Source organism: Lepidochelys kempii, chromosome 1 (genome assembly GCF_965140265.1).
Source record: "Lepidochelys kempii isolate rLepKem1 chromosome 1, rLepKem1.hap2, whole genome shotgun sequence".
Taxonomy (NCBI): Eukaryota; Metazoa; Chordata; order Testudines; family Cheloniidae; genus Lepidochelys; species Lepidochelys kempii.
In genome coordinates this window covers 290,376,981-290,398,091 of record NC_133256.1, presented here as the reverse complement: position 1 = coordinate 290,398,091, position 21,111 = coordinate 290,376,981, and the positions used below count along the sequence as shown (strand labels likewise).

At 42.1% G+C, this 21,111-nt stretch overlaps 1 protein-coding gene and 1 long non-coding RNA gene across 12 annotated transcripts in view; one reads left to right on the top strand and one right to left on the bottom strand.

Annotated features, from left to right (window-relative positions):
• Positions 1–21,111, top strand: part of MON2 (MON2 homolog, regulator of endosome-to-Golgi trafficking) — a 157,514-nt gene that overhangs the window by 87,228 nt on the left and 49,175 nt on the right. For 10 of the 11 annotated variants that reach the window (XM_073327927.1, XM_073327923.1, XM_073327918.1 and 7 more), the window contains 5 exons: positions 1,777–1,887; positions 6,000–6,175; positions 15,496–15,658; positions 16,215–16,508; positions 17,645–17,843. In XM_073327927.1, the coding sequence (XP_073184028.1) occupies positions 1,777–1,887; positions 6,000–6,175; positions 15,496–15,658; positions 16,215–16,508; positions 17,645–17,843 (943 nt within the window). The remainder of the gene's footprint in view (positions 1–1,776; positions 1,888–5,999; positions 6,176–15,495; positions 15,659–16,214; positions 16,509–17,644; positions 17,844–21,111) is intronic. The other variant, XM_073327920.1, reaches the window with a different exon arrangement.
• Positions 8,925–13,817, bottom strand: LOC140905169 (uncharacterized). Its single transcript, XR_012156775.1, has 3 exons — positions 13,722–13,817; positions 11,151–11,237; positions 8,925–10,400 (listed from the first exon to the last, which is right to left on the bottom strand). It is a non-coding gene; the product is annotated as an uncharacterized lncRNA (long non-coding RNA).

The window sequence follows — 21,111 nt, the reverse complement described above, 5'->3', positions numbered from 1 at the left end:
TCCTGATCCCAAAAACTGGCAATTTGGTCTAATTTCCCCCTCCACCCAGCATCTGCGAAACATAGTTGGAACTATACTTCAGTGGTATGTGGCAAGGAGAGCAGGAGCAATACTAGCAGGATGGCTGCTGTGTGCCTGGGATGAGAGCCCTGAAAATCCACGGATATCTGCTTTATATCCATGGACCATTTCTGTGAATGTGGAGCCCAGCTGAGAAGCCATGGCAGACCCTCCACCTTCCGGAGCAGGGGGAGCACTGAGAGCAGCCCCGGCTGTATGCTTGCCCCATAGGCTCCCCGCACAGCTGAGGGCAGGTGGAGGGTCTGCGACTCTGCGTGGGCTCCCCACAGCTGCCCACGCAGCTCTCCCCAACCAGGCTCCGGCTGGGGGGATGCCTAGGAGCCTCAGCGTGGCCCCCTGCGTAGAGCCCTGCAAATACGCGGATCTGCAGATAATTTTTGTGGATCGTGGATCGGATGCGGATACACATTTGTGTATCTGTGCCGGGCTCTACGTGGGATGTTTTATATATAGCTGGGGTTAAAGGGCATGAGAGCCACCCTTCAAGCTTGGCTAGTGAGTGGTAGACATGGGTGGTGGAGACACTTCTCCCCACTATCACATCCCCTGAATAGTTGAACCTGCCCTTGCCTTTCTCAATCTTCCCTTGATACAGGCATTGCCTATCCCTGACAGTCTCCTACAGCCCCGTCCCCACTGAGAAGGGGTTGGCACAGCATTGTCTTTACAAGTCACTGAAGGCTCAAAACAGTTGTTTCTTTAGACTGTGACAGATATATCAAGTATGAAAGCATGGAGAACTGCTCATGGTATGTTTGCACAGCTTTGCAGAAGATGGTATGCATTTGTAATATTTTAATTTCTCTGAACTACAAATAGCAATTAATGAACATTTAGAATTGGGCAGTCTTGATGTGAGCTACATCAAGAAACAAAGGCAAGTCAGTTTTGAGAGGCCAGTGAAAATTTAGTGTCTCATTGATTTATGGCATTATACCTATCTTTTTCTCAAGGGTTTGAAAGAAGAATGGAGTGTCGTCTTCACATTATATTTCCTAACATTTGTACAATAATTTTATGGTTATTTAAATGTGTATTTCTATGTATGACAAACCAAACACAGACATACATACACACGCACACGCTGGCTTTTATTGGTTACTTCCATACTGTTACATTCAGGAATTTTTTTTGCTGTACTAAAAAATAGATAGTGAACCTGGGTATTTGTTTCACAACAGCTCAAGGCCAAGTTAAATGAAAATGAGTTACAGGCACACCTTCTAGAGCAGAATTTAGTTCTTTGTGTCAAGCCATTTTTAAGCTACCAATAACTAAATTAGAATTATATGTATTGCCTTTTCACTTAATTTGTGAAACTATATTTTGAACTGCCTTGATTTTCACATTGTTTACTTCTGCCTCTCTCCCTATTGCTTCCTCTTGTTTCCTTATTCAGAAGGTAAGCTTTTCCTACAGATATATTGTTCTTCAGCATTATTAAACTTAGTCTTAACTTTTGAGGCCCTTACCATCTAATTGATTGACAGAAGCAGGTTGTATTGAGAAATACAGGAAAAAATAGTGAAATACAGAGGTTTCAGCTGTTTCTTATTCTTGTAAATTAATATTTGATTAATATAATTATTTTAAAAACACTACATAGTTTATATATCCAGTTTGAATTGTGAAAATTTACAAATCATCTTGGTTTAAATGAATGTAGCTTTAAATAAGGCTATGCTGTATCTTCAGGTCTGCCAGCATCCAAACTCCAGAATGAGAGAATGGGGTGCAGAAGCGTTAACCTCTCTCATTAAAGCAGGGCTGACATTTAACCATGACCCTCCATTATCACAAAATCAGGTAAAGTAAGTTTTTGTGAAATGATGCTTTCCTTTTCTGGAATTCATAATAAACATGAAATCAGAGTCTTTCCTAGAGGTAATTCAACAAACAGGTGGCATTCACAAAGCAGTTTTACTATTGAGTTTATAAGTACTGCAGATGGAACTTTGTGTGTTAGGTACAGAGATCATGCATTCTGATCAGCTACAGCCTTATTCCCGTCACACATGGAGAATAAAGAACGATGTTGCTAACTCACTGTGTTCATATAGTAGAACAAAACATGCGCCACCCTCATGAGTACAAAACAGTTCTAAAATGGTTAGAGGAATATAGAAAATTTTAACAGAAGGCACAGAATTACAAGATAGATTCTTTTGGTGTATAAATTGTATCTTTATCCTTTCTCTCTATAGAAAGCCATTATATGAGAGAGAGAGAGAGAGAGAGAGTGAGTGAGTTAGCTGATTTTTTCCTACACATGCTTTGGCTTTTTCTCTTCAGCTGTTTTTTAAATTTTTTGTCTCTTATTCATTTTTTGGTGTTTAATTTAAAAAAGAATATCCCTTTTCTGTTATCTTACTCTGCCCCTATAATTTTTTTTATTCTTTGGCAATATATATTTTCTGACTTAAATTTTAGGTCTCTTTTTTAGAACTGTAATAAAACTAGGTTCTTTCAAATACTACCTTTTATTTAATACATTTTACTTCAATGCAGATTTCTTTTCCTACTGCTAATTTGATTCTATTTATCCTTTGCATCTTTTAGGCAAGATTTTCTACTTAAATCTGGCCGCTAGGCACTACTCAGTTTAGGAAACAGATTCTTAAAGTGACTGACCAGCTGAGAAAAACCACCGTGGGGGAGGAAACTTTCAGCCAGCGGAAATCTGGCAGAGCTGGTCACATTCACCCTAACCTAGGGAAATTGCCAAAGGCAGGATGCAGCCATGTTACCATGGTCCTTCATTGGTGTATGCTGGAGCTAACACAGACTAGACCACAGAATCAGAGTGCTGCTAGACAGTGGCTGAATGCACTGAGGGAATCAAGTCCTTCACGTGGAGTCAGACCAGCAAGGCCTGAGATAAAAGTTCAGTGTCTTTTGACAGAGGACTAAGTTCTGGTGAGACCTGTAATCTTCTGGTCATTTGATATTTGAAATGGAAAATTATATCACCAGAACAATAGCAACTGTTGAAAGGAGAAATTTTAAGTTCACTCAATGTATATTTGTCTAAAAATTAAAGTAATGCATATGTTGGGCATAGATGGCTATGACATAACAAATGAAACATGGAGGAACGTAAAAGTATTGTTTTTTGTTTCAATTTGATATGGACTGTTCCATTTAGGGTAAAATGTTTTGGAGGTTTTTTTTAATGGGGGGGGGGGGTAGTTTGAGAAATAAAAGCCTTTAGGACTTTGGCATGGAATGTCTCTTTCTGATCCTCTGCCCTTCTCTTTTAAGACCTCCTTTCTCCTTCCCATTGTATTTAAAGTTGACTCAGTAGTCAATATTAACTACTGCTAATCTGTATCACTTTCCTTTTCATTTGAAAAACTGCACTGTGGAAAAAACCATTAATTATGATTTTCGTGGTAAAAAATTAAAGATCTGTCAACCATGAAAAATAAATGAAAGCCTGTATCATCTCATGCCTCTTAATATTATAATAATAATAATACTAATAAAAAAATAATGCTTAGCACTTTTATAAAGATTCATAAGCCCTGCACAAAATAATAGTTAATCTTCAAAACACTTCTGTGAAAGATTACAGTTTAAAGATTCCATCCTCTCAGCATTCATTACATGATTACAAGATTAGCTCTGGGAGTTACCAGGCAAAGAGTTATAGTGAGGTACATCAATCCCCACACGGGGAATTTTCCAATCCTGTAGTGCAAGTGGTACAGTCCACTGGTGTGATCCACTGTCAGTTCCTTTTGGTGTAAAAGGATGAAACATTTACTTATGCACTTTCATATCGGCAAAAATGCGTGATCTCAAAAGTAAAAACCTCCAAACTTTCAAGAGAGGCAGGTGTGTGGTCTATGTGGAGAATAACAGTTCTGTGAGAGAACTTCAAAGGACCAGAATTACAAAGTAACTAATTTTCCCTAGTCTGAAGATACCATCATCACACTGACTGTTGAGGGGAGCAGTGGCTGACCCACTAACACAAATAGAATTTGAATATACCACCTATTCTGTGGGGTGTAAGGATGCATGTATAGAATAATAAAATCATAGAACTGGAAGGGACCTCGAGAGGTCATCTAGTCCAGTCCCCTGAACTCAAGGCAGTACTAAGTATTATCTAGACCACCCCTGACAGATGTTTGTCCAACCTGCTCTTAAAAATCTCCAATGTTGGAAATCCCACAACCTCCATAGGTAATTTATTCCAGTGCTTAACCACTCTGAAAGTTAGGAAGTTTTTCCTAATGTCCAACCTAAACCGCCCTTGCTGCAATTTAAGCCCATTGCTTCTTGTCCTAGTCTCAGAGGTTAAGAAGAACAATTTTTCTCCCTTCTCCTTGTAACAACCTTTTATGTACTTGAAAACTGTTATCATTTCCCCTCTCAGTTTTCTCTTCTCCAGACTAAACAAACCCAGTTTTTTCAATCTTCCCTCATAGGTCATGTTTTCTAGACCTGTAATTATATTTGTTGCTCTTCTCTGGACTTTCTCCAATTTGTCCACATCTTTCCAGTTGAGGCCTAATCAGCACAGAGTAGAGCAGAATTACTTCTTGTGTCTTGCTTACAATGCTCCTGCTAATACATCCCAGAATGATGTTTGCTTTTTTTGCAACAGCATTACACTGTTTGACTCATATTAATCTTGTGATCTTCTATGACCCTCAGATCCCTTTCCGCAGTACTCCTATCTAGGCGGTCATTTCCCATTTTGTATGTGTGCAACTGATTGTTCCTTCCTAAGTGGAGTACTTTGTATTTATCCTTACTGAATTTCATCCTATATACTTCAGACCATTTCTCCAGTTTGTCCAGATAATTTTGAATTCTAATCCTATCCTCCAAAGCACTTGCAACCCCTCCCAGCTTGGTATTGTCCGCAAACTTTATAAGTGTACTCTCTATGCCATTATATAAATAATTGATGAAGATATTGATGAATAATTGATGAAGATATTGAACAGGATCAGAACCAGAACTGATCCCTGCGGGACCCCGTTTGTTATGCCCTTCCAGCATGACTGTGAACCACTGCTGACTACTCTCTGGGAACGATTGAGTGCTTGCATAGAGGTATATTGTCCTCCAAGGATCCTTGGTTATGGAAGTTCCCAACCAGTTTCACACTGGCGTGAAACTCATGAATGAGACTCTTGTGAAATTGTTGTCCAAGAAGCAAAATTACAAGGAATGTGATTTTTCTTAATCCCAGTTTATAGATGAGTAAACTGAGATAGAGTGGTTAAATGAGTCGCTCAGGGTCACACAATAAGTCATTGCACGAGCTTGAGTTAGAATGTAAGAGTTCCTGATTCTTGGCCATGAGCTCCCAAAACCTGCCAAAGCCCAAGTGTTTGATACTATGTGAAACAAAGACCCAAAAAGGAGGGATAGATGGTATAAAGGTTGAAAGAATCTGGAAAAAAATCTTCAGCTGTATCTTCAATTTAATGACCTAGCATGTCTTCGCAGTTATCAAGATGACAATTCCATTTACACTGCACAAAGTTTCTGTGTAGCTGAAATACATTTGAGTCTAAAAGGGTAACCCTCATAATGGTGAATAGTTGAGAGAGATGCATCTTGATCATCTCTTTGTTCATGTTTGATGCTTATTTTTAAATAATACTTTGCAATCTTTTAATATACTTTTACATTTTCAGAGTTTAAACTTCACCTGCAAGATTTAAAAGTGTCTCCAAATTTGTTGGGAAATATAATATCTTAAGGAGGGAGGGGAAAAAACATTAAAATGATTTTCAAAAGAAGTTAGGTGCCCAGCCTCCCACTGAGGGCTTTTAGGCACTTTTGAAAATCCCACTTTAAAAAATGCAGATTTGTACTGTGTGGCTTCATAAGGATGCATTATAATCTGTTTATTAGTTATTACTCCCCTTGCTGTTTTCTCTATTTATTTTTAGAGGCTGCAGTTGCTTTTGCTAAATCCATTGAAGGAACTGTCAAACATTATTCATCCTGATATCAGGCTCAAACAACTGGAGTGTGTATTACAGATTTTGCAGAGTCAAGGTGACAGTCTGGGACCTGGCTGGCCATTAATCCTCGGTGTCATGGGAGCAATCAGAAGTGATCAAGGGTAAGTGGTTGATATAAACCTGATATAGATAAGAAGAGCAGAGAACTCACCATTTACGAATATTCATAATTTTTTTTAGTTATTTCTGTGTTCTAAATAGCTGGACTCCACCGAAAAGGAGCTTTGCCTAAAGGCACAGATTGTCAGTTTTCTACTGAATTAATCTTTCAAAAGACTGAAAAAATTCACTTGAAAATCTGCAGATCTGTACTGACAATGCCATTAGTATATATGTTATGGAAAGGCTGGGGCTTTGAAAGATGTGTGTGTTAGAGAGGGACTTATGCAGGGTATGTTACTGTTTTATATTACTGTGGAATTAAATACATTTTGATACTAATGGTGAATTTTGACAGTAAAAATACTGATAAATTTTACATTAAACCTGGCAGATTATTAGAGGCAGAATAAACCCATGCCATGCTTTTGTTTGTAATATTTTAGGAGACCAAGTCCCACAAAATAAAATTAAGTGATTCACAAGAGAAATTTGGAGGCCTTTTCCACTAGCTTATGAAAATACATGCAACAATAAAGAAAAAGGCCTGAGATGATTTCCGTTCCTAAATATCTTCATTACAGATGTCCTTCCTTTTATTCTCTCAATCAAGATAGAACTTACTTTATAATATCCCTGCTCTGTATATGCACCCTGTTGGAAGATCAGAAATATTAGCAACTAAACTCAGAAAATGTTTAATGGTTTCTCCCTCTGGGCCATAGAGCAATTGCTACATAGTGTTGATCTTAATTTATTTTAATAATCTCTGTTTAGAAGCCTAAAAAACAAGCAGAGAGGGCAAGAAATAAGCCACACTTTTAATACAGAGAATTTAAGTCAGGTGCTTATTTACTCTTTCTCATAGTGCAAGAGCAAGAGGCTAAAAATTTAAAATCATTAAAAGGAAATACTCTTACAGAATGCATAATTTAACATGCAGAACTCATTTCTTCACAATATCATTCAGATCAAGAACTTAATAGAAAAATATTAGATGTTTAGTTATTCTCATTATTTTTATAAGATAAACTACATAAGAGAAAATATTTGCAAAGGATATAAACCCACATGCTGTAAGGCATAAACCAACCACTGACTGACAGGGATTAGGGGAAAAACCTTCCTTTATAGACAAATTATCCCATAATTGTCCATTATGGGGTTTCTTGTGCATTCTTCTGAAGCATTTAGTATGGGAGCATTGCCATTGCGGGAGACACAAAAATATGTGTTGAAAAATATTACTGATCAGTAATTTGATCCAATGTTGAAATTACAAAAGAAAATTAGTTCTTCTTCGAATGCTTGCTCATGTCCATTCCATTCTAGGTGTGTGCGTGCCCATGTGCACAGTAGTTAGAGATTTTTGCCTTAGCAGTATCCGGATGGTCGTGCTGTGCTCATGCATTGGTATATTAGGCGCTGCTGACCCTATACCGTCTCAGTTCCTCCTTACCACTTGGGACAGTTGGTCAGAGCTCCTTGTCTTGCATCGGCAAAGAGCATTAGCAGTTCTTCACAGCCCATTGTGTGTCTTCTTCGTATATGTTTGTGTGTGTATGGGGGTGGGGGGGATGTGAGAAAACCTGGATTTATGCAGGAAATAGCCCAACTTGACTGTCATGCACATTGTGTAAAGAGTTGTCACTTTGGATGGGCTATCACCAGCAGGAGAGTGAATTTGTGTGGGGGGGTGGAGGGTGAGAAAACCTGGATTTGTGCTGGAAATGGCCCACCTGATGATCACTTTAGATAAGCTATTACCAGCAGGACAGTGGGGTGGGAATAGGTATTGTTTCATATTCTCTGTGTATATATAAAGCCTGCTGCAGTTTCCACGATATGCATCTGAGGAAGTGAGCTGTAGCTCACGAAAGCTTATGCTCTAATAAATTGGTTAGTCTCTAAGGTGCCACAAGTACTCCTTTTCTTTCTTCGTATATAGTTTGTAGGTACTTAGTAAGCCATTAAGTTAAATGTTAGGTTAGTTTGTAGGTAGAGTCCCAGCTGGGACTTTGCCCCTGAGCGGGACATGCCCCTTTCTCCCGGCTTCAAACCATGCTTGTCATGCAACAGGCTGATGCCTTGTAGTGACCCCCTTGCCAGCAGTTTGAAGTGGTTAAGGGGGTCCCATAGAAAGGACAAGTGCAGAATCTGTAAGAGCTTTTGCCCCAGAATGCAGAAGGAGTGGGATATCCACTAGTGGGCTCTCCTCATGGAGCCTGCATTTAGTCCTGTATTGGAGCCATCCCACTAGGATCCCACACCACGCACCTCAGCATCGGTGTGGAGCGCACTGCTGACACTGTTTCCCCTCTCCAGTACCGAAGAAGCAGCAAAAGAAGAAGAGCCCCCTGGTACTGGAGGGGAAAGGGGCTTCAGGCAAAGTTCATATGTCAGACCATGTGCCCATCACGGGGGTACCACTGAGGTCAGACCCCCCAAGCTTGGCCCGGGATCTGACTCTCAGGAGCAACAGGGGACCCCAGCTTCTCCTCAGGCCCTCATTGCCCGAAGTGGCCCTGGCAGCTAAAGAGCAAGTTGGCTGACCGGTACTGCAGAGACTGTGCCTGATGCCAGACTTGGTAAGGCCCCAGCACCTAAGGGCAAGCCAATCATGGAACCGGCCCATAGGGCAGTGGTGCACCCTTGGTCCCCAGACCGCAGGTGTAAATTGCCATCTCTGCAGCCTAGGACCCTGGCACCACACTCTCCCCTACGAGACATGGGACACCAGAGTCTAGGCACCAGTCCCCCTACCACCGATACCAGCAAGCTTCCCATGAAAGATCACTGTGGTGCAGGTCACCCTTGCCCAGATGGTCTCCCAGATGTCAGTCCCAACTGGGGCGGGATTGCTCCCTGTCAAGGCACCAGTCTCCATCCCCCCGGTACCGCTTGTCGGGCAGTCACCGATCCTCGCCTCACCGGTTGCCGACCAGTGTCAGCAGACTCAGGCCTTGACAGCTGTGCCCTGGTCACCAGAAGGGCAATGGTCGGACTCAGACCAAGAGTTCAGCCCCCCTCCAAGGAGGGGTAATTCACCACCAAGCCGCAAAGCCGGCGTGGCACCTGCAGAGACGGCATGGCAGCGGGGAAAGTGGCCCGCTCGGTGGCCATACTGGAACCCGTGGGCTGTGTCCGTGATGCTGGTCTCATATTCCCACCATCCTCCTTGGTGGACTTGGACAAACAGCCCCCAGTACTGCAGTCCATGGAGTCGGGGTACGGTACTGAATCTGACATGAAGGCAGCGCATCGAACTGCAGCACCTAAGGAGCCATTCCTAGAGAAGGAAAGGGAACCCGCCCCTCCCCCAGCAGTGCACTTGTCGTTGTCATCTCTAGACAAAACAGTGGCGGGTCCCTCCCAAACGGGTAGGCGCGCCCCACCCTCCCATGGCCTGGGTCACGCTGCCTGTCCACCCAAAGGTCCTTAAGATTGCCAAATCACTGTGGCAGTCCCCATCTTCAATTCTGCCTGCTCCTAAGAAGGTGGAAAAGAAGTATTACCTCCCTTTGAAAGGGTTTGACTATCTGTATGTGCACCCTCCAGCAGCATCACTGATCATGTCTGCCATTAATGAAACGGACAGGCAGGGCCAAGTCAGTGGCACGCCAAAAAACAGACTCCAAGAGACTGATCAAAGCTCTGGCTGGGGTAATTTAGGTGGTGTTGGTCCTGCTTTGAGCTGGGGGCTGGACTAGGTGACCACCTAAGGTCTCTTCCAACCCTAATCTTGTATGGACTTACTTGGCAGAAAGGTTTATTTGGCAAGCCTGCAATTTCGGATGTCTAACAACTAGACCCTGTTAAGCAAGTACAATTTTAACCTGTGGGACTCCCTTAAAAAATTCAAGGAGGCCCTCCCACAGGACCAAGCTCAGGAGTTCACCACTTTAGTGGATGAAGGCACGGTGGTGGCAAGGGGGGCCTGGGATGCTACTGACTCAGTGGCCAGGGTGGTCACCTCTGTGTTGGCCATGAGGTGCAGCTCCTGGTTGCAGTCCTCCAGGTTATCCCAGGAGATGCAGGCCGCTATACAGGACCTCCCATTTGAGGGGAATGGGCTCTTCTCCAAGCTCACGATCTTGAGACTCCATGGCCTTGAAGACTCCCATGCCACCCTCCTCTCCTTGGGCCTTCATACTCCTTAGCAGTCCAGGAAACCATTCTGCCCTCCGCCTTCATGGTCTAGGTGCTCGGGACTCCCCAGCTGAGCACCTACAGGAGAAAGGATAGAGACAAGGGGTCTAAGCGGCGACACACATCATATTCCCATTCATCTTCTCAGCCTGGCCCTTCCAGGAACCAAGGAGGCCAGAGGCAGTCATGTTGAAGTTGTGCTCGAGGATGACACCCTGGTCACCTCCCAGGGTCTACGGTTTCCTCTACTGCCTCTGCCCTTTCTGGTCAGCCTGGTCTCTGCTGACCTTGTACTGTTGGGTGCTCAAAGTAATATTCTCAGGTTACACCCTGCAGTTTATGGCTGACCCTCCTTTCCACCCACCTTTCCCATCCCTCTCCATGGACCCTTCTCACGAGCAACTCCTAGTCCAAGAGACCCTCCTGTGCCTGGGGGCAGTGGAGGAAGTCCCTCGAGACATGAAAGGAAAAGGGGTTTTACTCCCGCTGCTTCCTAATCCCGAAAGCAATAGGGGGCCTCACACCCATTTTGGACTTGCGTCATCTCAACAAGTCTCTCAAAAAGTTGAAGTTTCTCATGGTCTTCCTGGCCTCCATCATCCCCTACCTGGATCCGGGAGACTGGTACGCTGCCCTCGACCTGAAGGATGCATATTTCCATTTTCCCAGGGCACAGGTGCTTCCTTCATTTTACGCTGGGCTAATGCCATTTCCAGTTCATGCCATTCATTGCCATTCGGTCTCCCATCAGCCCCAAGAGTGTTCAAGAATTGCATAGCACTAGATGCTGCTTACCTAAGGTGCTGGGGTGTTCAAATTTATCCATACCTTGATGATTGGCAAATAAAGGGTTGGTCTCGGGATCCAGTGCGGCAGCATCTCCATTTTGTTTGTTCCACCTGTCACAACCTGAGGCTGTTAATAAATGAGAAAAAAATCAACCTCAATTCTGCTACAATACATAGAGTTAATTGGAGTGGTACTCAACTCTACTCAGGCCAGAGCCTTCCTCCCCGCGGCTCAGTTCCAAGCCATGGTGGACCTCATCTTATGAATGCAAGACCATCCTCTTACTACTGCTCACATGTGCCTGCACTTATTGAGGCACATGGTGGCCTGCACATATGTGGTTTGCCATGTGCAGCTTCGCCTCAGCCCCTGCAGATATGGCTGGCGTTGGTCTATGTCCCCAACAGACACAGCATGGACCATGTGGCCAGGGTCCTGGACCTCATACTGTCGTCACTCACCTGGTGGCAGAGTCCTGCATTGGTGTTGGTGGGAGTTCCTTTTGCGGCTCTATCCCCATTGGTGACCCTCATCTCTGATGCCTCAGATCTAGGGTGGGAAGCCCACCTGGGCAATGTCAGCATGCAGCATCATTGGTCGAGTCAGGATCACTCCCTACACTTCAACATTAGGGAGCTGAGAGTGGTTCTCCTGGCCTACCAAGCCTTCGTAGTTCACTTAAAAAGCAGGATGGTCCAGGTCCTGATGGACAATACAGCGGCTATGTTCTATATCAAGCAGGGCGGAGCCACACCACCTGACCTTTGCGAGGAAGCCCTCAAGCTCTGGAACTACTGTGTACAACATGGCATCCATCTTGAAGCCTCACACCTCTCCAAGGCCAGGAACACTTTGGCAGATCACCTCAGTAGGACCTTCTTATCTCGCTACGAGTGGTCCCTGCACTCAGAAGTGTTCAGCTCCATCTTCCAGAGGTGGGGGATTCCCCAGGTGGACCTGTTCACATCCAGGCAGAACTGGAAATGCCACGTTTTCCTCTCAATTACGGGGATTGACAGAGGTTCCCCATTGGACGTTTTTCTGCTCCAGTGGTTGGGGGCTCTGTTGTTTGCCTTCCCTCCAGTGCAGCTGATTCACATAGTCCTCATGAAAATCAAGCAGAGCGAAAGTGATCCTCATAGTGCCGTTTGGCCACGCCAGCACTTCATCACACTTCTGGACCGCTCGGTGGCTGCTCTGTTACAGCTGCCGCTCAGGCCAGACCTGCTGTCCCAGAACCACAGCAGTCTTCTGCACCTGAACCTGGTGGCGCTGCACTTGATGGCTTGGCTGCTGCATGGTTAAATGCAGAGGAGCAGGAGTGCTCAGCCACTGTCCAGTAGGTCCTGCTGGGCAGCAGAAAGCCCTCCACCAGAGCAACCTACCTGGCCAAATGGAAGCGGTTCGCTTGTTGGACCTCGGATAAAGGTATTCGGCCTGAGTGGCCTTGCTGCAGTTGATCCTGGACTACCTCCTGCATCTAATTGTCCCTTTCAACTATCAAAGTCCACTTGACCGCTATTTCCGCCTTCCATCCACTGCTCGAGGGTAGGTTGGTTTTTGTCCAGGACATGACTGCCAGGTTCCTCAAGGGCCTTGAGCGTCTGTACCCGCACATCAGGGACCCTATTCCACAATGGGACCTGAATCTTGTGCTGTCACGACTCACGGGACGCCCCTTCGAGCCTCTGGCTTCCTGCTCTCTCCTCCTTCTGTCCTGGAAAGTCACATTCCTAGTTGCAATAACATCTGCCTGCTGGGTCTCTGAGATTAGGGCGCTTACCTCAGAACCACTCTACATGGTCTTCTACAAGACAAGATCCAGCTGCAGCCGCACCTGGCTTTTCTACCCAAGGTGGTCTAGCAGTTTCATACAGGCCACGACATTTACTTACCTGTCTTTTTTTCCAAAGCCACATAAGTCAGAGGAGGAGTGTAGATTGCATTCCCTAGATGTCAGAAGAGCGCCAGCCTTCTAAATTGAAGGACCAAGCCAATTCGCAAGTCGTTGCAATTGTTCATTGCAGTGGCCGACAGGATGAAAGATCATTCAGTGTCCATTCAAAGAATTTCTTCTTAGATCACTGCCTGCATTCGCTGCTGCTACAATCAGGCAAAGGTGCCACCTCTGGCAATTGTAACTGCCCATTCAACCAAGGCGTAAGCCTCCTCAGCAGTTTTCCTAGTCTGTCCAGGATATCTGTAGGGCAGCCATCTGATTGTTCATCCACACGTTCTCGTCCCATTATGCACTTACCAGACGTGAAAGTAAGCAGGGAGCCCAGGGCCCTTCAAAGCAGCGCCTAAGCCCCGCTGCCGGAGCCCCAGGGTAGCAGCAGCAGGGTCCCTGCAGTGATTTGAAGGGCCCGGAGCTCCGCAGCGGCCGGAGCCCCGAGCCCTTTAATTCACCCCTGAGGCCCAGGATTCAGCTGCCTCTGCAGCTGGTAGCTCTGGGGTGATTTAAAGGTCCTGGGGCTCCCAGTCACAGCTGGAGCCCTGTGGCCTTTAAATCTTGATTTAAAGGCCCCACCTCTTCCAGTTGAGGCCACGCCCCCCTCAGGACTCAAGTGTAATGTAAGTCCTTTAAGTTACTTTCACCCTGGTACTTACCCAGCAGGCCTGGGAAGATGCTGGCTTCTGTAGAGCAATGTTAGAAGCCACAAGACCGTGAACTCTGAACCCAGCTCCGAGGATACTGTTTGTGAGTCACCTAGAACGGAATTGACATGAGCAAGCACTCGAAGAAGAAAGAACGGTTATCTACCTTTTGTAACTTGTTCTTCGAGATGTGTTGCTCATGTCTGTTCCATTACCCGCCCTCCGACCCCTCAGTCGGAGTTGGAACTGAGAGGGCATAGGATCGTCAGCGCCTAATATACCAACACATGAGCGTGGCACTCAAGGGGATGCTACAGATGACCCTACAGATACTGCTAAGGCAAAAATCTCCAATGACTGTGCATGTGGGTGTACAAACACTTGTAATGGACATGAGCAACACCTCTCGAAGAACAGCAGTTACAAAAGATAGGTAACTGTTTTTTTTCTTACTTGTAGCGCTTGGTAACTGAAAACAAACATTTTATTCACGGGGCTCAGCCATTATAGAACTGATGCACCTCTATTCAGACTACACTCTGGACCTTCTCTGAATTTATGTTCTGGATTGAGCCATAATCCAGAATTATATATAATTCTATAATCCAAGCATGGTGAACTCCGGGTCAAATACTAGGGAAGCTCCAGAGTGAAGCTTGAATACAATAGTATATAACCTACGTATAACCTATGTAGGTTATATGTGCTGTGTGCTACAGAACTCTATTTGATTTACAGTATTTTCACAGTTTACAGTTGAATTTCCAAAGGAACCCTCTGAATATTAAAAGTGGAAATTACAAGATGATTCATTTTCCTTTTCTTAGGAATCCTGTACCAGTCTCTGCCATAAGACAGTTACACACACAATTAGCAATTTCAGATGTCTTTTTACTGGATAACACTCCAAAGATAAACCATTACAGCACAGCAGTTACATCATACCCTAGCTAGACTAACATCACTAATTAGAGAGTTATTTTCCTTTAAAATGAAGCATATAACACTGGCCTAAACCCTAAAATATATTTCTATTCAAACCTCTCAGAAAATACAGTCATCAGGACTTCTGACAATCAGAGAAAATCTTCTTTCATGTAGCCTCACCATAGGCATAGTGACAATTAGATAAAATAGTTGTACCACATAACCAGTTGTTTCAGCATCCACAAAACGGAGTGCACACACAACTTTTCACTGTAAAATGAAAAGAAAAGTGAAGAAAGGGGGGTTAGTGTTAGACACGCTTTCCTGCTACATCCAGTTGCTTAGCTGCATCCTGCCATTCCTCCTTGGTTTGTTCCTTTCCTGCCACTTTCTGCAGGCCAGTTCAGTCTTGCCACCTAATTTAGGGTTTATTTTGCCAAGGATAAAGATGTATTATAGCATGTTAGCTAGCATGTTCTAGCTGACAAGTTCTAAAACTCCAGTTAGACAAGCAAGTTGTACCTCAGCATGTGAAAGCTGGCAGAGTTGGGGGAGCCTGTGCTTCAGTTGGTTTAACAAACGTGCTAAAGTACAACTTGCCTTCTCTGCATTAGAATTTAGAATGTGCTAGCTAACACATTCTTAAGAACAGCAAAACAAAAGTCCACACAAAACCCACAAACATCTTTTTTCCCCAGTTGGGACAAATCCTAGATGTATTTCAAATTTTGCTTGACTCTAGAGCAAGTGTGTAAATCTGATTATCCTTCTATAGTAATGTTGCATCCTGGTGCATAACAATAGAATGATTTGTACCCTCTTAAAAAAATAACATGTACCTTATTTCAATTTCCTCAAGGGAGTCCTTAATACGGACTGCATTCCAGTGTCTTCAGTTGGTTGTGACAGACTTCCTACCAACAATGCCATGCACTTGCCTACAAATAGTTGTTGAAGTTGCAGGAAGCTTTGGACTTCACAATCAAGAACTAAACATTAGCCTAACATCAATTGGTTTGCTGGTGAGTTTCATTTGCATTCATAATGGGGATTAGTGTGGCTTTTATTTAATTAATTTTGTTAATGCTAGTTAATGCCTAGACTGTTATCCCGATAAAAGCCAGAAACTGCATGTCATTCTCTCATAAAACTCCCACTGAAGTCAATGTAAATGTAGTGATAAGAATTTATCTTTAAGTAAATTATTATTGTAACAAGCATGATTATGTAAAATGAATGGAGTTGCAGAGATATTATGATTATCAACATTTTTAGTAGAAACATTATAGATTTTAATAATCCTTTTCTGATATTTCAGTTTGTATATTCAGTTTGAGAGCCTAAAAACTGAAGCCTGGAAATAAATATAGTTCTTGATATTCTGTTTTTAAGAATAATTAAATGTAATCCTTCTCTAATCAGTAGAGCTAAGAGTTGCTTAGGACATTTTTGCAGTACACTTTAAAATGGGAAAATTAGAAACACTTTGTTCCTTCACAATCAGAGTAATTATCAATGTGTATTTAAATATTTATTTTTCCATACATAAAATGTGTTCCTAAATTTTTTTGTTTGTAGTGGAATATTTCAGATTATTTCTTCCAAAGAGGTGAAACCATTGAAAAAGAGCTGAACAAAGAGGAAGCAGTATTGCAGAAGCAGGCAGAAGAGAAAGGAGTGTTTTTAAACCGTCCTTTCCACCCAGCACCACCATTTGACTGCCTTTGGCTCTGTCTCTATGCCAAGCTGGGGGAACTGTGTGTAGATCCACGACCTGCAGTTAGAAAGAGTGCTGGACAGACATTGTTTTCTACAATTGGTGCCCATGGAACTTTACTTCAACATTCAACATGGCACACAGTTATATGGAAGGTACTGAGTAAAAAGCTGCTGTAGAATACAGCATCCACATTTTGGTAGTCTCAGTCTCTTACACGTTCTTATTGTAATACCAGTTTTAATTCTTATACGATTTTAAAAGATAATATATAATTTACACACACAAAGTAGCTAGCAACTATTTTATCTTAAACTTTTTTAAAGCTTCCAGTTGGTATCTTTTTCCTTCTGTGCTGCCCCTAGGCTAGCTTATCACCATTTTTACATCATCTTGATTTTTTTTTTCCTTCCACACAAATGTGCTCATGAAATTGACACCAGTATTTCAGTTTGTGTCCTCTGGTCTTGGACTGTTGTTTTGCTCATTCTTACTCTCTCCACACAGGTAGATGCATGATTCCTTTGCATAAAATTTTGGTGCCCTTTGTGAGAGCAGCATGGCCAGCAAAGACCCAGTCTTCCTTCTACCTCAGATAGAAAGGAAGACATGGATCTTGTTTCTACTTGAAAAAATTAAAGCAACTTCCTTTTCTCCGGAGAAGAGCACATGGAAAAAAGTAATTCCTTATCCATGTGACTGGGCTGATCTAATAGAAGGCTTAGCTTTTCTGCCACTTCTGTTTCTGGCCCTCTTCAGCCAATCAAGCCTATGTGTGAAAATCCCTTTGACCTAGAACCTGGGCAGACTGCTTGTGCCCCGTAGGACTCATGTTCCACTATGATCATACCTAGCTTGATTCTGCTGTCACACATGCCATCTGCGTGGCACTTCAGACCTATTGATCTCTGGGCATCAGCCAATCTAAAGGAGAGACAAATGCACATACCTACTAAAGAGGCACTTCATAGGTTTCTCAGATTTTCTCTGGGAAAGAGCATTGTCAGTGTGTTGGTCTTTTATTAGCACTAAGGATATTCTCAAAGTTTCTGATCATGATGATAGTAGCCCTTCATCATCTCAAGATCCACGTGTCAACTTATGTGATCAGCTGGCTGATTCAGGTACCCGCACCTCCACAGGTGCGAAGAAGGCTGGGTGAAATAGGGTGCTTTCTGGGACTTGACATGGAAAGGGGGAAAATGTGTGCAATTTTATTTCCTTGTTACATTTACATAAGTTGAAATATGTGACTTAAATAATCAATGCATCCTTTTTCTGAATATCGTAGGTTCTGTTTCACCTGTTGGATAGGGTTAGAGAGTCTTCCACGACAGCTGACAAAGAGAAGATTGAGTCAGGAGGAGGCAATATTCTCATTCATCATTCAAGGGATACAGCAGAGAAACAATGGGCTGAGACATGGGTATTAACATTGGCAGGAGTAGCGAGAATATTCAACACTAGGAGATACTTACTACAACCTTTAGGTAGGTTAATGTTTGGAAAGTGGGGTTTTTTTACTAATAAAACTTGGTCAGACAGTTTCAGTGCTGGCAGTTGGCACACTAGATCCCAGTTCTGTCAAATGTAGCAATTAAAATATTTAATATTATTGCCAGATGTTGTAATACAACTTTTAATTTGTTTTGTGATAAGTTTTTTTCAGTTAGATCATTGGCAAAGTATTTAATCTGTTTAATATGTATTCTATAGTATCTGCTTTGAAATGTAACTATGGTGAGCCTGTAATCCCAGGTGCTCAGAATTAGAATTCTTAAATTCCAAGTGCAGCTACATTTGATGTTAATTCTGTTATTCCTCACTCCAGGTGTCAAATATTTGTTAAAAACATAATTTTGTAAACATTTCTTGAATCATTGCCAAAAATGCTGCTGTTTCACTGAAGGGTTAAAATCCATTGCTAATGTAATAACCTGATATATGGATTTGTGTACAGGCTCAAAGTCCAGAGTTTGGTCAAGAGGTCAGAGAGCTAGCAATAGCTAAGAGAAAGCAAAATAACCAAAGATAACCTTGCTTTTGCTAAAATATGCCTGGTCAGCAAAACGCCAAATGTTGGGGCAATAATTGTGTCTTATTCAAAGTTGCAAATAGAACAAAGAAGCCCTGTTTCTGTTGTAATAGTTTCTTCTGTAGGGAGATGTTCTTCCCACGCATCCAACCTTGAGTTTATAAAAGGTTCAAGCATGTCAGTATAAGATATGGCCTCCTCCCACCTCCCTTTCCCAGGGACCAATGCCTGCCTTAAAACACAAATAAGCAACTTAAAAGACAATCTTTATTGCCATATACTTTCACTGTTTCTTTGCTTTTACCCCTAGATATGTATCGGTTAGACAATCAAAGGAGCTACTTCATTCCTATGCACCCTAAATCAAAATTCAATATATATTTTATACTAATACCATTTATTAAAGTAATAATTAAATGCTAAATGTTAATTTGTTAACTTGAGACCATGAGCAGAGACATTATGTAACCTTTTAACCATTGGCTACTGTGCTATCATGTCTTGCAGCTAAACCTATCCGGGGATATAGGACTGCCTACCCTGCCACTTTCCCCTGCCCATAAAAAATCCATATATTCCATTGTAATCAATTAATTAACAGTGTCTCTGAGCCTAATAAGCAAGGTAACAGTCAGCGCTGTACGTAATAAACTCCTGTGCTTAACCTCTACACGGTGTAAATTTATGTCCTTCATTCCCCTCAGTTTGCTGAGAGAGAATTTCTAACACCAGAAACATGTTCTGTTGTCTCAAACTATTAACAGGCCGTGATATTTTAACATTTATATATAGCTTTCTTCTGTCCTATTTTCCGCTGTTGACTTCTAAGCTGTATTCTTGTAACGTTTCCTAAATCCTTCATGTGAGCATCTGAGTGAACTAATTAATGGAGGGGAAAAATTGGGGGTCTTGGGGATCCACTAGCACAGTCAATGATGTACATAATTTTAAAAAAGGAACAAGGGAAATTTATTAGGGGGGAAAATTTGACTTATTTTGAAGTGGAAGAAATTGAAGATTACACTCTCTTTCAAGTGATTCTTCTTCCTCTTTACCCATCCACTTTCCCTCTAAGGACGTGTTATTTTTAGTTCAAATTATTTATTTGATTCACTAGCTGAAATTAATACTGGTAAATCCATCGGTTCTTTTTCCTTCTAAATCTTTCCTTTTCTCTCCCCTCATCATTCTTTTTGTCTCTTCTCTTACGTTATTTGCTATTCTCCCTTTTTTTTACACTCCCATCTCTTCTCTTCTGCTTTTCTCACCCTCTTTCTTTTCACTCTGCTTCTTTACCCTCCTTTCAGAGTAGCAGCCGTGTTAGTCTGTATCCGTAAAAAGAAAAGGAGTACTTGTGGCACCTTAGAGACTAACACATTTATTAGAGCATAAGCTTTCGTGAGCTGTAGCTGTAGCTCACGAAAGCTTACGCTCTAATAAATGTGTTAGTCTCTAAGGTGCCACAAGTACTTCATTTCTTTTCACCCTCCTTGTAGCTCTCTCTTACTTATTCTCCTCTCCCTTTTTATAACAACTCACCATTTGGGAATTTGCAAAGTTATTAGCTATATAAAGTAGGATTAATTAGCAAGTGCTGACACTGCTTAAACTGTACAAACATGTATAACATAAATGAGCTTAGAATCTAACATAGACAAAATGTTTCAGTTGAGTTAGGCTTGTATGCATACCGGGGTTCTAGGTTAACAAATTGCAAAAGTACCTTGAACGTCATTTTCTAAGTACTCTAAAGTGTGAAATGGCATTTCTTAAATACATTCAAAATGGAAAAATGATAGATTTAAGGAAGTATATAGTTGGTAAAAGGTAATTTCAAGCTGTGTTGATGAATTTTTGCTGTCTACTTGGTCACATTGCCATGACAGATTATGAGAAAAGGTGAAAGAAAAGCAAATGAATATTTGATCTGCTTATGTTTCCTTTTAATTAATTTTAATTGAATGTACAGGCTTTGACTACATGTGATTATCCTGCAGATTCTGATATAGTAGAAATAGTCATTTGAATACATGTGATGAAATAGGGGTACTATGAGGTGTGACGTTTTCATGATTCTTTTCTAGTCGTGGATTTAAACTACCTAAAACCAGATTTAAGGTTGCATACATACTAGTGATATATGAGTAAAAACATTGCAGGAATGTTGTAATTAAAACAACCTCAAACATTACAAACACTGAAAATTCAGAGTGAAGGTTAAATTTAACAGAAATGCATACATGTTAAGCAGTGGAAAGGCACAGTTAAGGAACCCAAACAAACTTCACTTCCTCCTGTAGTGACAAAAATAGAAAATCTTAATGTGTCCTTAAAAGTCAGTTTACTCTAGTCTGGGACTACAAATAGTATTATGCGCTACCAGAATTGTCTTATTGGGTTACTGAATGGTGTCACTACAGGTTGGAATTGAAGTTGTTTAGATACCTTAAATGTGTGTTTAACCCACTCTCCTGCCCCTTACTTTCCATTATGCACACCATCCCACTTTTCTCCTATGCTTTTCCCCCGAATTTCATTGCACATCGCCTCATGTGTTTTTACTTCTGATCCTTCCTGCTGAATAGATCTGATGAAATGTGTAGTTTTTTAAAAGAAATGTGTAGGATTAAGAGTTATTGTGTCATTATTGTTCATGACAGAGTTTCTTCATTTAGCTATGAAGCTATGATACGTTTTGAAGAGGATGCTAAATTTCTTCAAAG